Source organism: Lotus japonicus, chromosome 3 (genome assembly GCF_012489685.1).
Source record: "Lotus japonicus ecotype B-129 chromosome 3, LjGifu_v1.2".
In the NCBI taxonomy this organism is placed as follows: Eukaryota; Viridiplantae; Streptophyta; class Magnoliopsida; order Fabales; family Fabaceae; genus Lotus; species Lotus japonicus.
In genome coordinates, this window is record NC_080043.1 from 53,619,983 (window position 1) to 53,639,778 (window position 19,796).

The window sequence follows — 19,796 nt, forward strand, 5'->3', positions numbered from 1 at the left end:
CTTTATATTCTTCCACAATTCATAAGGAGTTTTATTCAGAATTGGTCTTATGGAGATTCTGTTCTGAATATAACACGCTGTGTTTACTGCCTCGGTTCAGAAGTGTTTAGCCATGTTAGTTTCTTGGATCATGGTTCTATCCATCTCTTGAAGGGTCATGTTCTTTCTTTCTACAACACCATTATGTTGAGGAGTTCTAGGACAAGAGAAATCATGTGATATCCCAAAGGTATCAAAGATTTTCTCAAACTCCTCATTCTCAAATTCTCCACCATGATCACTTCTGACACATACAATTCTGCAAGCCTTCTTGTTTTGAACTTGAGCAACAAAGGTAGAGAACACAGAGTGAGACTCATCCTCGTGTCTTAAGAATTTTACCCATGTCCAGCAGCTATAGTCGTCAACGATGACCATCCCATATTTCTTGCCACCTATAGACTCAGTTTTCACCGGTCCAAATAGGTCAATATGCAGAAGTTCCAACAATCTTGAGGTGGAAACAACATTCTTTTCCTTGAAAGTGACTTTTGTAAATTTGCCTTTCTAACATGCTTCACAAAGAGCATCTGAAGAATACTTCAGACTGGGTAAGCCCCTCACAATGTCAAGCTTACTTAGCCGAGAGATCTTTCTCATGCTAGCATGCCCTAACCGTCTATGTCATACCCATTGCTCCTCATTAACAGAAAGAAGGAACTTTACTTTCTGAGTTTCCAACTCAGATAATCTGATCTTATAGATGTTGTTCCGCCTCTTGTTTTTAAACAGAACAGAACCATCAATCTGACTTACAGCCCTGCAAGACTTTTGATTGAAAATAATGTCATAACCCTTGTCAGCTAATTGACTTATTGACAATAAATGATGCATTAAACCGTCAACTAAAAGAACATTATCAATGCATGGACTCTTACCAATACATTGTAGGAACAACAATCTTACCCTTCTCGTTGCCACAAAAACCAACTTCACCTCCAGGTCTAAGTTTTAGGTCTTGGAACATACGCTTTTCTCCCGTCATGTGTCGCGAGCATCCACTGTCCAGATACCATGATTGGTGTTTCAGTAGAGCTATCAAGGATATTTGCAACATATACAATCTTTTCCTTAGGTACCCACTTTCTAGGTCTTTTCTTGTTAGTTACCCCTAAGTTCTGACAACTTTGGGTCTTCCAACATGATAGTGCTAAGGAATTTGAGCATGATATCTTGACATAGAGAACGTTTTTTCTTAATAGGTACAACAACTTTAGAAGGTAAAGGTTCAGGTATAATGGTGCCAGAAGGAACAAAATGTTCATAAAGAGATTTAGGTTTAGGCATAGGAGGCTCATTTCTACATGGTCTAGAATAGCCTATATCATTCATTCCATTTCTGCTAACATCATAGATCATTGAAGCCATTAAACTTCTATCTACGCTTTTAGCTAGGAACCTCTGAAAAGATTTTTCATATTTGGTTTCATTCTTATCATCAGAAGTACTCGATGCAATAACTTCTTCTTAAGGTGTGGCCCACGAAATCATCCTCGCCGACTCGATTCGCCAACTCGTCATTACGCTATTACAGTCAAAACGACCGTAATGACGAGTACATCGTCATCTAGATATTATTAAGGTCTAATAATGTCCCTAATAAAATAGTTGTCTTTTCTTAATGCATAATATCACATATAACACAAACAATTTCCTGAATATTATTTAATATTATTATTAAAATAATATGCCCTAAAACGGGGTCTTACAGGATACGTCCAGTACTTGACCACCACCAAGATTTCCACTAGCAAGTTTCAAGCACTTTTCCAATACAAGTATTCTCTAGGACTTCTCCAAGTATTCTTCAGGACTTCTCCTATAAAGTATTGTACAAGACTTCTCATGCAATATTTTCAAGATCGTTTAACTATACATGATTTCTCTTCTTACAAGAGTAGTGGTAGAGAATTTATGACATTAAAACTCTAAGTGTTTTGGTATAGATTTGACTTTGGATCACTCAAGAGTTCTAAATCTAAGAGAGAATAATGAAGAGATTCAAATCTTTAAGTTGTTGGTTCTCTCTTTCACTTTGCAGAAATAGTGAGTAAGTTTCCAGAAGGTGAAAATAGATGTGAGAATAAGAATTACTACCTCCGGTCCACAATATAAGTAAAAAAGTACTTTTTAGGTTCATTCAATAAATGATGTATCTAGCCATTTTAATGAATGAATCAAAAAAGTAGTTTTTTTTGCTTATATTAACCGGAGGGAGTACCTTATTTCTAGAGATATAACTGCCAAATCAAACTCCCACGAAGTGCAGGAGGGTGGCTCCCACAAATCAGAGTTCCGTTCTAAACTATTGGATATTCCTTTCTTTATCCCCGTTCTCGCCTCTCGGCATCAAATCTAATCTAATCCTAAAAGCAAAGGAAGCACATTCTTTGTCTCCTTCATTTTTTCCATTTTAATTTATTTGTTATAATAATTAATTATCTCGTCCCACGCCGCACATGCATTTTGGGAATCTGCAACAATAGGTATGGAGTTCATCCAGAATCGCGTGGAGCCATGGATGAGGGAGCAAGGAGCAAAGCTGATGAATGTGTCGTGGGGCCCACTACAATGGCGGATGCGGTGGCCGTGGTCCACCCACCGCGAGGAGAAGAAGCGGATGAAGGAGCAGTACGAGCGGCGGAGGAAGCAGCTCCACGATCTCTCCCTCGCCCTCAAGGCCGATTCGATCTCCGATTTGCAGGATCTTCTCTGTTGCATGGTTCTCTCTGAGTGCGTTTACAAGGTCTTTTCCTTCTAACGATTCTTTAACTTCCGCATTCACTCCATCGATAATTGTTATTTTATGTTCATGTTGAACTTCAATTTAACAAATCAAAAGAAACAGTTGTTTAATTCTCGAATGGGTTCTCAATGTGACGAAAATGACTGATTTATTACTACATTGGACCTTTTGAACTGTACTTATTAGCTTAGGGTAGGTAAGAAAGAGAATCTGAAAGGGAAAGGGTGTATTCTGTAGTCAATTGCTGTGTGATGAGTACAGTTCTAATGTATATAGTTGTACTGACCTGTAACATATCAGTCAAATTCAGTTAGGTTAGGGTAGTCGTAGGTGATACTAACAGGTAAACTAACTTTCAAGGCTAGAACCTTCTACAATACTCGAGTGCTATTCTGTATTACTCCTCCTGCCTCAAGATTGAGGAGGGTGTGAGATGGAAGCCAAATCACTCACATTGAGCCACTAGTAGGACTTCAATACTGACTTCTTGTGCCATTAGTTGGACTTCAATCTTGAAGAGGCTCAACTATACACTTCCAATTTGGCTGACCAGAATAGAGACTCATACTTCTCGGAAGCCTTTCAAGGTTCACATCCCACACTCTTATGGAGAGAGAAGGTCGGAAATTGCCAAGAGTGAATATACTCTCTTTAATTCGAAGAAAGAATTTCTAAACTGATTGATTGCCAAGTTAGGTGTTCAAAAACCAGTGCATAGTTGACGCATCTTGGTGTGAGTCCGCGAATGAAAATATGTGCCTATTTTGTCCTAGAGTTCCCAATATTAATTGCAGCCAGTGCACTCACATTTGGATAGGCCCCCCTGAGAGATGATTGAAGCCATGCGAGAAGGACGTCCATCTTGCCAAGAGTCACGATCTTCTTCGGAAGGTAACTTAGGATGAAATGATGAATGACCATCGATTTAACTTGTTGCTTCCAAAGCTAAAATTTCTTGTCATCAAGCTTCTTCGAGATGATGTGGCCTGTGGAACAAAAAAATCAGAATGAACTTCTGGTGAAGCAAATGATATCGGCGGGCGAGTGGAGTCATGGGCCTAGGAGTTGGGGGCGATGGTAGAGGGTTATAGGAAGCTATGATTTTTTATTCATTGACGTGATATGAGTATACTTCTTACATATATAGTTGGACTCATGTGTAGCAGATCAGTTACATTCTGTTTGAGAACTCTGACTGGTACTGACTGGCTAAGTAACATTCAAGGCTAGAACCTTCTACAATACTCAAGTGCTGTACTCTAATACAAACGTTGATATTCTACCTCTTATGGGTCCTGTCAGGCTAGATAAAGATTTATTTGAATTCTTTTTTTAAGTGTCCTTCTGGGAACTTTATTATGCTTTAGTTTCTAGTTAAGTACATCATCATTAGAAAATATGTCGTTAAGCAATGATTAGGTATGTACTTGCATAATATAAAATGTTATAAAACTTAAACCAATGATCGACTTAGTCGGGATATTCAGTCAATGCGTCATTAGTTGATATAGTGAGCGACTTGTTGAACCAGTGATAACTAAACACAAATATAATAGTAGAATGTGAATTTTTGGTAAGGGTTTCATTGACAAATGATTCCAAATCGGGTTCAACACAAACACCGGTCCAATGCTTTGAACATATAGACCATGGTCTTGTTCAAGGTTGAACAAATCAGACTGGCTGGTTCGGTTTAGATTATACAACATGATATTATATGCCCCCGTAGTGTTTTATACAGACGCTTAAAACAACTTTGGAACTTTTGTGTACAATTCTTGCTTGAATATTTGTACGTTCGCTACAATCAATATACGCTAAATTTTATCTATGACTTCAATTAGAGGCCTGCTTCTGAGATGATTCGAGCTATAAATAAATTTAAGGCTGATTTTGGAGGACAAGTTGTTGGCTTGGAGCGGGTGCAACCTTCATCAGATCATGTTCTTCATAGGTTTGTTATTTATTATTTATCCAATTTAATCATGTCAATGGAATCTTTCTTCTAATTATAATTTCATAAATACCGTTAAATATTTTATATCTAGAGACTCTTACCCTCTTCAATTTATTGTTCACATTGGAATTCTTGAACACATCAGATATATAGGATTGTATTTTGGTAGTTAAAGAAGTTTTTCGGATGTCTTGACATTATTTGGCATGTTCTTTGATTTTAATGCTCGTTTTTTGATGAAGTTGTTTCATTTTATTTATTTAGTTTCTTTTAAAGTATAAGTAAAGCATGTGAATTCCTTAACAGCTCACATTGCAAAAAAATATTTAAATCATGCAATTACTTGTTTGGGTTTTCTGTCAATGTCGAACTTTGCTTTCAAGTGTTTTATCTGTGTTTCTTCTTCTTAGATCTAGAAGATTATGTAGTTTAGGGTTTGACTTTTTGGGACTCATACTTTTTTGATTTGTGTCACAGGTATTTGTTGGCTGAGGCAGGAGACACTTTATTTGCTTCATTCATAGGAACTAAACAGTACAAGTAAGCTATTTAGTATTTATATATTTGTCTTTTAAGCCTTTAAAATCATTACAACTTCAAGAATCTTTACCTTTTTATTTTGCTGAAAGGGATATTATTGCTGATGCAAATATACTTCAAGGTGCCATATTTCATGAGGATGCTGTTGCAGAATCTGATGCAAATGCATCAACTGAATCTGATAAGGGTGAAAACCAAAATGGAAAAGAATATAACTGGAATCCTCTAGAATCAAGGTCTAAACAACTGAAGAGTAAATATAAGCCAGCTGCTCATAGGGTAAAATATCCTTTTCTCCCTCATGTATTTTTTTAATTAAATTAATTGCTAGATTCTTATACCCTGAAAAGTTTCAAATAGCCTTGTATAGTAATTGGCTAACATCAGAATTTTTTTGACGGGGTCCTTGAATTTTGATAGGAACCGAATTTATTACAGAATATTTATGGAAGTACTGGTGTTCGAGAGCCAGTTCTCTCCTACAAATTCTGGAATTTTGAGAGTCCAGTCTCTCCCTATGACAACCACCCAATTTCTGAATGTCTAAACTAACAGCCACAACTCCTATTTATAACTAGAAATTTAATAACCACCCCTAGGCAGTTTTGATAGAACATAACTAACATAAACTGATGTAAATAACTAACCCAATAACTACCCCAACAAATAATCAAATAATAACTTTCTAACTGCTACTGTTCACGAGCACTGTTCATGCGCACTGTTCATCCTATCAATACCCCGCCCTAAAAGATCCACCTTGTCCTCAAGGTGGGAAGTAGGCAATGCTCCTTCAATGTAGGTTGGCTGCTCCAAATGTTCTGCAGTTTTAATCAGTACTTCTGGAGTTTGACTCTGAAAAATACCTCCTCCTGGATCCCACTGTTTGAAGTTGGTCAAACCACTTAACGCAGCCCATTTTGTTCCTGTCTTCCCCTCTTTCAACAAGATCATCTCTGCAGATGCCAAGTGTTGCAGTCTGTTCAATGCCTGTGGTGGAAGATGCTTGATCCTTGAAAGACATTTGACCCACATACCATTCCTCTGTCTTGGCTCCCCTTCTTTATTCAGAGACTTGCGTCTCTTCATCGTCTTCGGTTGTTGATGGATCTTTCGATGCTTTCTCCACCGGGGTCCAAGACTCACTCCATCACCTCTTCTTACAACCTCTGCTTCAAGATTGGGTCTTTGCATCTCAAAGGTTAAGGATTTCTCCGCCTCTACTGTGGTCTCTATCATCTCTGATTTTGATTCTACTAAATGGCCTTCTCTTGCATTCTCCAAGACTTCATTTATCCTTGGGCTTTCTTCCTCTCTAGAATCTTTAACATATACTGGTATGTCAGGATCCATTTCTGGTTGGAATTTCTTCAGTAAAGCCTTCACAAAATCCCACCATTTTGCATTCTGGTTTCTTCTTTTCCAGAAATACCACCAGAAGAAAGCATCTCCCGTCAAAGCCATCTCAGCCTCCGAGAACTTCTTCTCTTCAGCCATTTCCATGGCCTCACAGTGCTGCTCCACTTTGATCAACCACCAGTAAGCCTCTTTACCATCAAAGGTTGGAAACGCCTTACCTTCCCTTTTCTTAATTGTTGTCTTCTTCTCCATTTCTTCACGATTCAATTGCACCACAGCACCTGGATGGTGCTCTGATACCAAATTGATAGGAACCGAATTTATTACAGAATATTTATGGAAGTACTGGTGTTCGAGAGCCAGTTCTCTCCTACAAATTCTGGAATTTTGAGAGTCCAGTCTCTCCTTATGACAACCACCCAATTTCTGAATGTCTAAACTAACAGCCACAACTCCTATTTATAACTAGAAATTTAATAACCACCCCTAGGCAGTTTTGATAGAACATAACTAACATAAACTGATGTGAATAACTAACCCAACAAATAATCAAATAATAACTTTCTAACTGCTACTGTTCACAGCACTGTTCATGTGCTTTGTTCATGCGCACTGTTCATGCGCACTGTTCATCCTATCAAATTTATCCTACTGTTTGAGCCCATACGGACCCAATTAATTATTTTATTGATTAAATTTTTAAAATAAAATTATAGGTCATGGGCTTGCTGTGTTTTTTTGTTTTTTATTTTTGTATTTTTTGTTTTTTAATATTTATATCTTATGTGGATGCCACAAGGAACATCCCATGTGTTATATAATGTGACACATGGGCTTTGCCGTTCCAGGGACGAACGGACAAAGGGGAAAAGGATGAACGTGAAATGACTTTGCAAGTTAAGGGGCTTCTGAGACTATTTTTCAAGTAGAGGGACCAAACTGCAGCAAGTGTGCAATTTCAAGGACCAAGTTGGGTATTCACTCGATTCATGTGGGATAGATATATAGAGGAGTGCTTTGGGTGTTATTTATGATAGAAAACTATCAGTCAAGTATAAGTGGAAATTTACCATTTTCCTGTAAGATCTGTGATGTTGCATGGGATTGAATATTTGGTGGCAAAGACCGATAAGAAAATAAGCTTTATGATGGAAATCGATGTATAGGACATGATACGGTTGCGAATGAATGCTTTAAAGAAAAAGTTGGGGTAGCACCTATTATGGGAAAGATGGTAGAATCTTAATTTAGGTGGTTTGAGCATATATGGAGAAGACTGTTATGAACCTTACTACAGGGTCTAGTCACGGGTCTGGACGCAGAGAAATTTTTCTTAGGACCCAATTTGTAGAAAAGAAGCGTGCTCATCCTTGACAGAGTCTCTTCTAATTTACGGTTCTTAAGAAACACTTGTTGATTTATTTTATTGAATTCTGAAATCCCCCTTTTATAAGGGCTGAAATACAAGGAAATAGGAAACTAGAAGTCTAGAATCCTACCTAATTAAAGAAAAAGATCCTATATCCAATAAGATAAGAAACAATCAAATCTTATCTAATTTAGAAAAAATAACCAAATCCCAACTAATAAAGATATAAAAATTCCTAACTAATAAGGATATTATAATAAAAATAGAAGTATGCTAAATTAACCTAACAAATCAAATCTGTCTAAAATCAGCATCTATATTATCATTATCGAATCAAATCTGCCTCCATATCAAAGACATGTAGATGCCAATAGTTAAAGACAACTTACTTAGAAAAGCTATATGTCAAAGCATTGCAGAGAATTTAATTTAAATGGAGTCTTTAGACATGATTTAGGATTGGATATTTAATGTTTTCTGATCCATACCGCTGAAGCTACCGAGTAGAAAGTTACTGTTTTTTTTGTTGCTGGATATTTTGACATGTCAATATCATTTATGTAAGTGTATTTTGGTTTCAATAATTTACTGCATATTTCATCTCAGGGTTTCATGGCTCGTGCTAAAGGAATACCTGCATTAGAATTGTATAGGCTTGCTCAAAAAAAGAAACGCAAGCTTGTTTTATGTGGCCATTCACTTGGTGGAGCTGTGAGTTTGATTCATCCGTCTGAATTTTAAAACATTGCTTGAAATGCATTTGACTATTTTGCATATACTTAAGTTCCGAATATTCAACACAGGTAGCTGCATTAGCAACTCTTGCCATCTTGAGAGTAATTGCTGCTTCATCTTCATCAAAGGAGAATGAGAATGTCTCTATCAAATGTATTACATTTTCTCAACCGCCTGTCGGAAATGCTGCCTTGAGGGAGTAGGTTTTCCTTGTAATTCTTTCTTCTATTCAAATTTGATTCGTTCCTGGTCCTTTTTTCAAGCAAGAAAAACTATGATTTTCATTAGTTATTATCCCTATATTGTTTTCTTTTCAGCTATGTTAACAGAAAAGGTTGGCAGCATTATTTCAAGAGTTACTGCATCCCTGAAGATTTAGTTCCCCGTATTTTATCTCCAGCTTATTTTCACCATTATAATGCGCAGCTTCAGTCAATTCCTTCTGAAAATGAAACTAACAGCTTATTATTGAGAAAACAGGAGCAAGGGGTAGGGAAGCCAAAAGAGAATGATGGAGAGCAGTTGGTTTTGGGGGTAGGTCCTGTGCAGAGATCCTTTTGGAGACTCTCAAGATTAGTTCCTTTGGAAGGATTACGAAGACAATTCAGTAAACACCAAGAAAGACGGATAAATTCTGTTGAAACAAATTCACTGCCTGATTCTCTTGCTAATACTTTGATTGAGGAGGACGTTGTTGAACCACAGTCGCTTGAAATACAAGAGGGTTCTGATGGCATATCACTCAAGCCTTTTCGTGAAACTGATAAACATTCACTGGAGATCCCAGCAAATGGGAAAACATATACGATGAGAAATTCCATGACTGAAGATGAAGGAAACTGGCGTAAGGTGCCTTATTTACCTTCATATGTCCCATTCGGACAGGTACATATATAGACTGATGCTTCATTTCATTTCAGTTTCTTTTGCATTCACGTCACCAAAGATGCTACAGATTTTTATTTTCTTGGTGCTTTACTTTCGCATGTTATTGCAATCATGCTCGCATGTAAAAGCTGATTGATGTGTCCGATGTCAGTTATCTACCTCTTTTGGTTTGTAGAATTGTTTAGGTTATTTTCTTATTTGATTTTATCCTTTACTGTTTAATCTTTTTCATGACTAGCATAAAAGTCGTGCTTCTGTTCACCCCACCACCCCATTCTTTTAAATAATTAAATTTAAGCACCAAGTTAGATAGGCTTGAGCATTCCTCATGCTTCAAATCCAAATGGCTCTTGCATTAGAGAACATGCTTAATATAAAACCACTCATATTCTTTTCAGGGTTGTTAATGGCGGATAGCGTAGTGTAGCGGCAAGCCCAAAAAACGCTATTTCAAGCGCTATTGTGGCGCTATAGCGGAAAATAGCGCAAATAGCGGTGAATAGTGGAATAGCGGTGAACCCCCAGGCCGCTACGCTATAGGCTATTGCGCCGCTATAGCGCGCTATTAACAAGCCTGATTCTTTTACCTAATGGCTTAAACTTAAGAATAGTAAGTTCATAACAATGGTCATATAAAAACTATTTTTCCTCAATAAATCTACAATCTTTCGCAAATTCTTTATCTTCTCACCATACTTTGTGTCTTCTATTAACTTTTGATCTCATCAGAACCTGTTTTATGTAACACAGCTTTATTTATTGGGAAATACCTCCGTAGAGTCACTATCAGGTGCTGAATACTCAAAGTTAACATCGGTATGAACTGCTTTTCATTGCTTACAAAGCTCCACTCTCCCTTTTGGGCTAAGGATTTATCATCCAACCTATCAATATCAATGAATGCAGTAGTGTTACTTCAAGAAAAATGAATGCAGTAGTGTAAGTTGTCTCATTTTGTTTGCTTTCTTCTGGCAAAGACATTTTCAGGTCAGATCAGTGATTGCTGAATTGAGGGAAAAATTTCAATCACATAAAATGAAATCATATCGATCTCGGTTTCGGAGGTAATTGCCTTTTTTATCATGGTATATATAATATATATTTTTTTGAACAAATCATGGTATATATAATAGATTAATAGAGTTGTGCATATATAGTTTTGAAAGTTTTTACACACTTAAATGACCACATCCTCACATTTTCCCTAGACCAAATCATGTCCAAACTAATTTGTCTTGTACTCGTGCCTGTTGTATTTGTGTCTATTTTCAAGGATACATCGTCCAAGATCCTTGAATCCCGAATTTGTGGGATAATTATTGGTTGTTGAAACCTCTCAAAATGCTACATCATTTACTGAATTATTTTTGTTTCAAATATATATAATCCTTTTCTTCCCCAATTTTGGTTGCAGAATCTATGACTTGTATATGAGTGATGATTCATCACCTTTCTTAGGGGCCGAACAGTTTCCTTATCTACAGCAATTGCTTGGCGTTGCAGCTGCAAGCACTGTGGAGGTTGGACATATAGTAGAGTCTCCCGTTATTCGTACCGCAACTTCCATTGTTCCTCTGGGATGGAATGGGGGGTCTGGAGCTAAAAGTGGAGAACCTCTTAAAGTTGATATTACTGGTCATGGGTTGCATCTCTGCTCACTTGTCCATGCTCAAGTGAATGGTAACTGGTATTGTCATTACCCAGTAAACTATCATGATTTATGAGTGTAGTTTTCTTTTAATAAACAATTATTTGAACTAATTAAATCTATTTTGATTTCTGGGTTAAAATTGGGGGCAGGCCCAAAAGTCCGGAATTATTAGTTAATATTTAACGATCCATTCTGAAGTTGTTTCGTTAGGAACGTTTACAGCACTGGAAAAATATCAAGGTTTTTCGTATTTCACCAATATGGCCCAGTTTGGAAGAGCTTATTTGAGCTTATCTGACAGCATAAGCTCTTATGCCAGTGTTTGGGAGGGCTTATGAAACCTAACCCAGAATCACTGAGATTCTAAGCTAGAGAGAAAGAGTTGTATTGACAATTTGGGGAAGAACACAGAATTAGGGTTAGAACTGATTCCCAATGATCAGCTTCTGGTTCCACAATCAGTTCCAAATTCTACGTCACCAAAGATAACTTCCTCTAGAAGTTATTGCTATTTATAGCCTTACTGAACTAACAACTCTAACTGCCAGCTAACAAACTCTAACCGCCAGCTAACAAACTCTAACCACCAGCTGTATATTAACTGGCTTATTACAAATAAGTCCCTGTATTATTTCATTGTACAGCTCTGGTCCTCTTCCTAACATACACATGCTTAAAAACTGGTTTAACCATAGTTCTATCAATACCCCCCCTAAAAGTTTAACCATGTCCTCTAGGGGAAACAAAGGGAACTTGTCCTGAATCAGAACAGCTAACTCCCAAGAGTTGTCACAAGTGGGCAGATTTTCCCACTTAATGAGAACCTCCAAATTGCCCTGGGAATCTTCTCTATGCTCAATCACTTCTTCTGGGACAACGTCCAATTCAAGCTCTTCATTCAGCACTGGAGGTAGAGGGTGTAGTTGTTGAGTAGGCTTCAAAGCATGTTTCAGTAGAGAAACATGAAAAACTGTGTGGATCTTAGAATGTGCAGGCAATTCCAGCTTGTAAGCCACTGGACCCACCTTGGTCATGATCTTGTAAGGGCCATAAAACTGAGGAGCTAGTTTAGCTCAGGGTCGGGTTGCTAGGGACTTCAACTGGTAGGGTTGGAGCTTAAGGTACACCCAATCCCCCTCATTTTTTTTTTTTGATAGGCAAATGTTAGTTGTTAGAAATGTTAGTAAATTAGTCTCTCCTCCAGGTTCGAACCCGGGACCCTTCACCCTCACCCCACCCAACCCTTAAGGTACACCCAATCCCCCTCATTAAACTCCACAAGCCTTCTGTGCTTGTCAGCTTGAAGTTTCATCTGGTGTTGTGCCTTTAACAAGTTCTGTTTAAGCTCCTCCAAAACCCCATCTCTTTGCTGATTTACTTCCTCAACCCTGGATGGAATAGCTCCAACCTTCAATAGTAGTGGTGGATCCCTCCCATATAAGGCCTTGAAGGGGGTCATACCAGCTGAACTGTTGAAGTTGTTATTGAACCAGAATTTTGCCCAAGGCAGCCAATCCAACCACAGTTTGGGCGTAGGCTCTACAAAGCATCTGAGGTAAGTTTCAAGGCATCTATTGGTAACTTCTGTCTGCCCATCTGTTTGTGGATGGTAAGAAGTGCTAAGCTTGAGCTGTGTTCCTGCCATCTTGAATAATTCTCTCCAGAAATTGCTCAAGAACAAGGGATCTCTATCTGAAACTATGGTAGTTAGGAAGTTAGGAAGTTACTACCTCCCTTTTGTAAAGGAAGACTAGTTGTTCAGTTAGGGCATTCTGTTAGAATCATTTGGTTAGGGAGACACTGGCTTTTCGAATTGCCAGAACCAGTTGTAACTTTCTCAGTCTCAGTATCAATTTCTCATTCTGTTCTTGGTTATCTCTTCCATTCTTATCAAAGAATGTGAAAAGGCCTGCTGAAACAGAGATTGAGGATACCAATTAAACTGCTGTGGATATGGTGAAGGCCTAGAGAACTGAGACTGGTTCTGCGAATTGTATTGCTGAGGATAAGGTTGATTGAAAACCTGAAAGTTAGACTGATTTGGGGGAAAATTCTGAGAAAATGCGTGGCCAAAGCGGTGGTAGCACACAGCAGCAGTGTGACCATACTTGAAGCAAACTTGGCACTGAACCAAATTCTGGCCCACACGATCACGTCCATTCCGGCCTCCGCGGCCGCGTGACTCATACTCGGTAGGTTATCCCTTAAGAACAATGTCAAGTTGCTCTATAGAAGAAGTTTGTTCACCAATCGCACACAGCGAATCAAAAACAAATTTGGTCTGAAGCAGGTACTCACCAATTGAACGATTCAAGAGAACTGTATTGCGAAGCTCACTGCAAATTTGGTGAGATTTTGCCTGAGTAACAGTGTGATAGTAGGCGTGAACTTTCTCCCAGAACTGATAGGAATGGCGACACCCTATCATTCGTGTGAGTACTGAACCAGAAAGAGTGGATTGAAGCCACGGCAGAAGGAACGCAGCTTGCTGTTCCCAAGCAAGATAGGTTGAGGACACAGTATCGGAATCACGATCGGCGTCAGAAGCGTACTTTGGTGGAATTGTTGGATTCACCAAAAGAAGATGAAGTTGATGCGCAATGATAACAGGCTCTACCTGCTGTTTCCAGAGAAGAAAATTCTTCTCGTCAAGCTTAACAGAAATCGCATGCGGAAGCGAAGAAGTTGGGAGAGATGAAAACGCTGCCGGAGGTGACGGAGAGCCGGTTTTGGCCATGGCTTCGCCGAGAATTAAGCTCTGATACCATGTTAGGTTTCTGTGAGAGAAAGATTGAAGAGATAGAATGCATAAACTATTAAACTGAAATTGTATATTGATTGAATCACAATATAACTACCCGTGTAACTAACTGAGGTAACTAACTGAACAGCCTCAGTTAGTTACACGAACTTAACTACCCGTGTGCATGTGCTAAGCCAAAGCTACAGTGGGAGTAGTACAACAAGGACTAACTTGAACCTGGGACATCTATGATGAGGTATCTCAGCTATAATAGGAGAGAAAGGTAAAGTAGAGGAGATAAACTCAGGTATGGAAGATCCACCTAGGATACTGACCGAAAGAAGGAAGCATCAGTTGAGTCCAAGTATCTGCCGTGAGTAGGAGACTATTAGCGATATCCCTTTTGGGATCAAATGTAACCATGGAAGATAAATTTGAGTGATTGGGCAGACAACTTATCAATTCCAAAACATATTTTATATCCTGCATTTGCACTTGAACTTGCTGTCATGTCTTTTCTCAATCGTCAAATCGTTGTTTCAAAGAAGAACTGATACAGTGTAATTTTCATATGCATTTAAAATCTCTGCAATATATCTTTGCGATCTTCGTTCATTAAGACTTTAACGTTGTACCTCATGAAAGAATCTTAGTTTCTTTATGAAAATCCTTTAATTGTGTTATAAACTGACAATTTTCTTTGATGCTGAATTATTTGAAATCTGTTGATTCATAATACTTTCCCATCTTTTTAGTGTTGTGTTTAGGTGATGATTTATGAGCACTTGGTCTTCTGTGGAAGTCTCCATGCCATTAATGTCTTCATTCAGGGAATTGAAATTTGACATATCTTGTCAAAATATGGATCTTTTGCCTTGAAATTGTTGAACTGTATTCAGAAAAGCATTTTTTTCCAAGTGTAATTATTTATTGCTATGTCAGTAATATTATGGTGAACAATTAATCAGATATCAGGCTAAGTGAGTTAAGGCTTCTGAAAGAGTGGAGTGGGATGGGCAGAAGTGGATAGCTAAAATTTTGAGATTCTCCTTATTAATATTATGTGTTTCAACAATATCTAGAAGTTAGAAGAGGCATTACATACTTTCTAAGTTGCTAAAAATCTCTTTACTATTCCCAGGGGGATGGGTTTCCCATGTTGGAGGATGCTCTAGCTCTCTTCATCCTACTCCACTGCATGATTAAATTTTACCAAAGTTTCCAACATCATCCCTCTCTGGTTTATTTATTCATGCAAAGCTGTCGTTACATTGACTGTAACAGATTATGGATGATTGGATAGACATGCTTCTGAAACCCTCAACAAACTAGTTTTATAGAAATAGAATAGTTTTGCCAATGTCTGTCTTCTGTTAAACGATGCAGCTCCTAAGTGAAATTGTGCATCATATTTTCCCCCATTTGATCTGCAAAATATAATCTAATATTATAATCTAGGTTAGTTGATTATTTTCAAAGGATAATGTGTTAATAGTGCACTACCACGCAACTTAGTACTTAAAATAGCAAACATTTACGTAAGCTGTTTCTCATTTCTTATGTTTCTGACGAATATGTACATCTTAATTAGGTTTTCAACTACAGTTGAATCCTTTCCTTCTGCACCAAATTACTCTTTGAATCAAGGAGTCCAGTCTGAGTTACAGAAGATGAGAATATCAGTTGGTGCTCCACTAAGAAGTCCTCCAAAGCATCAAACTGTGTTAGATTCATCGATGCTTGCTTTTACTTCTGAGGATCCAAAGACAGCTAGTAGTGCTGCAGCTATTGACAAGGATAAGTTCGTCCGTCCAGAAAGTTTAAATAATTTCTTAATATTCTGCACCAGTGATTTTAAAACTGTTTCCAAAGAGGTTCATATGAGAACTCGTAGAGTACGATTAGTTGGGCTGGAGGTATAGACAAGTTTTTCCTTGGACTTAAAGTATATGTAACTCTTTTTATTATTCATACAATGACTTACATGAGTTGGCCGATGTGCAGGGAGCTGGTAAAACTACTCTTCTAAAGGCAATCTTGACTAAATGTAAGCAAAATACTACTACCAATGACGATGAAGTTTCAGAGGTTGATGTGAAAGACTATATTGCTGATGGTTTGTGCTACTGTGACTCTGCCGGAATAAATATGCAGGTTTCCAGTGCTCATTTTCCCCCCTTCTTTTGTCTTGCTTTTTGATAGGAACTAATAATAGATGAAGTTCTATTGATAGTCACCGTTTCTGGTATTCGAGAGCCAATCTCTCCCTAGTGCCCAAATACATAATTCCCTGCCTTCTCTACAATGTCTTATACCTCTTATATAAACTGCCCAACATTCAGTTTCTAGTAAAAACTTAACATAACTGCTAACTGTATCATAAATAACTGACAATTAATTAACTAACCCAGACTAGAAACTGTCCTATGGGTTTACTGTTCACTTTCCCTATCAATACCCCGCCCTAAAAGATTCACCTTGGGAATGTTTCTTCTATTCTGGCCACAAATTCCCAATTGTTCTCACACAAAGGATGCCTGAATCCGGTGGCTTTGGCGGGGGTCGCAGGAAAAGCTTCTTGCACTCTGTCCACGGGATCCCAACTGTTCTTACATGAAGGAAGCTTGAATCTGATGGCTTTAGCGGAGGCCGCCTGGCCAGCACCTTGGTTGGTTGCGTCCGTTGAACTCCGAGATTCAGCCTAACACTTCTCCTTGCAAGTATTGTGATAGATACTCGGGGTTATCTAGTTAGTAGTTAAGCGGGGTCAGTAGTTTGTTACTTAGTTATAGGGTTTAAGAGGCATGTTGCCTATAAATAAGAGTGATTAGAGAGCATTAGGTTATCTTTGTATTCACTTCGAAATTAGGGTTTAGAGAGCGTTGGGTCTCTCTAGTTTTAGGGAGAGTGTTTGGGATCCCTTTCCTTGTACCTTTTCCCCAATTCCTATTTGGGAATTAGGGTTTTACAATCAAGTGTGTTTTGCGTTGCTTTGAGCTGGTTTCAGGGTTAAAGGTGAACTTCTTGAAGAGCAAATTGGCTGCGGTGGGTCTAGCAGAAGGTGTGGTCAATCAGTTTGCATCCTTCCTGAATTGCAAAGTTATGTCAATCCCTTTTACTTATCTAGGGATCCTAGTTGGTGGCTCACCTTCTAACCGTAGCCTATGGGACCCTGTTGTTTGCAAAATCAGAAATAGATTATCCCAGTGGAAGAAAAAGACAATCTCCTTTGGGGGAAGGGTTTGCCTAATTCAAAGTGTTCTTTCATCGCTACCGTTATTCTTCCTTTCCTTTTTCCAGATGCCAGCTTGTGTGGTGGATAAATGCACCAGTTTGACGAGGAACTTTCTTGGGGGGGGGGGGGTAGTGAGGAGGCGAGAAAAATTGCGTGGGTCAAGTGACAGGATGTCTGTAAGCCTAAGGACTCCGGGGGTCTTGGCCTGAAGAATATTTCTTGCTTTAACCGTGCCCTCTTAGCCAAGTGGTGGTGGCGGTACCGTACAGAACCGGGGAATCTTTGGTGTCAGATTCTGGAGAAGAAGTATGGGGGTGAGAGGTGGCTTAAGGAGTCTGCGTGGTGGAGGGGGGTACAGACCGCTTGTGGTGTCGGGGGAGAGAATTGGGTGGAGGCTGGGTGCTCGAAGGTTGTGAAGTGTGGAGATGCGACTCTATTTTGGTTGGAGGATTGGACGGGTAAGGGCTGCCTGAGCATCAAATACCACAGGTTATACAACCTATCGCGCCAGAAACGTGCTCGTGTATCCGAGTGTGGGTCGTGGGTTCAGCAAGATTGGCTTTGGGACTTGCGGTGGAGGAGGCCACTTCATGGGAGGGAGGTGTCTTGGCTACAGGCGCTGCTCTTAGATGTGAAGACAAGTTCTTTGGTTGAGGGAGCCCGGGATAAATAGATTTGGAACCCATCCCCCGATGGGTTATTCTCAGTGAACTCCTCATATCTCTTCCTGCAGGAACCGCAGGACTTGGTAGTGGATCACGTCATGGTTTCTGTTTGGCATTCGTTCGCTCCATCAAATGCCAAAGCTTTTGCGTGGTGATGCATTCTGGACAGGATTGCAAGTGGAGAGAACCTTCTCAAAAGAAATGTGTTAGGCTCTGTTAGTGATGCTTCTTGCAGGCTTTGCCCAGGCTTGATTGAATCGTGTTCTCACCATATCTGCACGTGTCCCTTTGCGTCGGCTGTGTTGAAGGGGTGTTTTAATTGGTTTGGGTTGGATACGGTGCTCCCTCATGAGCCACGCCCACACTATCTCCAATTCTTGTTTGGTTGGAATATGTCAACAGACTGTGAAATAGAGCATTTAATGCTCTTAATTAGCAGTTATATTTTTGTTTGTATATAATTATGTTGTTTCCTGTTTGTACTTAGTTTATTTTAGGTAGTTTCTTATTTTCATTCATTCTCCCTAATTCACTCTTTAGTCAAGGATTTCCTTCTTTGACTTTGATCAATCACATTATGTAATTCCCTCTATAAGAAGAGGAATCCCTGTACAGTTTTTCATATCAATAATATTACCAAATATTTCAACTTGGCATCAGAGCAAAGATCTCTGCGCATCTGATTTGCATCCATGGCTGACAGTTCCTCAGCCAGCGATGATCAGAATACGGAGGAGATTGTGGTTCCCAAAGTCTCGCAGCCTCCAAGGCAGGAGCAGCGAGTCCTGTTCGGCGAATCTCATTCTGTGCCTCCAAGGCAGGAGCAGCGAGTCCTGTTCGGTGAATCTCATTCTGTCCAAATCACCACTTTTCGACTCAATGGGTCGAACTATTTCCGGTGGTCCCAATCTGTCCAGTTGTATATTCGTGGCAGAGGAAAACTTGGGTATCTCACTGGTGAGAAACCCATGCCAGATATTGCTGATCCACAATATGCTGTTTGGGACGCTGAAAACTCCATGGTGATGACATGGCTGGTAAACTCCATGGAGGAGGACATTAGCAGCAATTACATGTGTTATTCCACAGCCAAAGAGCTATGGGATAGTGTCACGGAAATGTATTCAGATCTTGAGAACAAATCTCAGATCTATGAACTCACCTTGAAAGTCAGAGAAATTCGGCAGGGAGGTAATAACGTGACAAAATACTTCCACTCTTTGAAGCGAGTTTGGCATGATCTAGATCTCTTCAACACTTACAAGTGGAACTCTGCAGAGGATGCCAAACACCATCGACAAACCGTGGAAGAAGGTAGAATATTTCAGTTTCTTGCTGGTCTGAATGAAGAGCTAGATGAAGTTCGTGGCAGAATCATTGGGAGAGCAACCTTACCTTCATTGGGTGAGGTCTTTGCTGAAGTTAGAAGAGAGGAAACTCGCAGAAGTGTGATGATGGGAAAGACCAAAACGGATGCACCTCCTTCTGAGACCAATGCTCTTGCTGTAGAAACTGCTGCCCTTAAGACTTCTACTAACCAGAAGAACTTCTCAAACCGCTGGTGTGATCACTGCAACAGACCCGGTCATACTCGGGAAAGTTGCTGGAAAATTATTGGGAGGCCAGCACATCTAAAGGGTGGCAAGTCAGGTCCTAAAAATCAAAAATCTTTCCCTACAGCTCATGAGGCAGAAAAGACTTCCTTGAAAAAGGAACAAGTTGAGGAACTCATAAGGTTGTTAAATTCTAATTTTTTATCTGGTACTCCTAGTGGTTCTGTGGCACAAACAGGTAATTTTTCTACCCCTAGCTCCCTTAATTGCACCTCAAATATTCATGCACCATGGATCATTGATTCAGGTGCTTCAG

General features: G+C 39.2%; 1 protein-coding gene across 13 annotated transcripts in view; it reads left to right on the plus strand.

The window, feature by feature from the left end:
* Positions 1-2,296: 2,296 nt before the first annotated feature.
* Positions 2,297-19,796, plus strand: part of LOC130743298 (retrovirus-related Pol polyprotein from transposon RE1) — a 38,876-nt gene continuing 21,376 nt past the window's right edge. For 3 of the 13 annotated variants that reach the window (XR_009021433.1, XM_057595483.1, XM_057595478.1), the window contains exons 1-12: positions 2,298-2,785; positions 4,630-4,739; positions 5,220-5,282; positions 5,372-5,561; positions 8,617-8,721; positions 8,814-8,944; positions 9,063-9,630; positions 10,384-10,449; positions 10,621-10,697; positions 11,048-11,320; positions 15,619-15,943; positions 16,032-16,181. Coding sequence is in view for 10 of the 13 variants with exons in the window: in XM_057595483.1 (XP_057451466.1) it covers positions 2,528-2,785; positions 4,630-4,739; positions 5,220-5,282; positions 5,372-5,561; positions 8,617-8,721; positions 8,814-8,944; positions 9,063-9,630; positions 10,384-10,449; positions 10,621-10,697; positions 11,048-11,320; positions 15,619-15,943; positions 16,032-16,181 (2,316 nt within the window). In the remaining 3 variants the exon portion in view is untranslated. Of the gene's footprint in view, positions 2,786-4,629; positions 4,740-5,219; positions 5,283-5,371; positions 5,562-7,499; positions 7,616-8,616; positions 8,722-8,813; positions 8,945-9,062; positions 9,631-10,383; positions 10,450-10,610; positions 10,698-11,047; positions 11,321-15,618; positions 15,944-16,031; positions 16,182-19,580; positions 19,719-19,796 lie in introns of those variants that run through there. The other 10 variants (XR_009021432.1, XM_057595482.1, XM_057595488.1 and 7 more) reach the window with 8 other exon arrangements.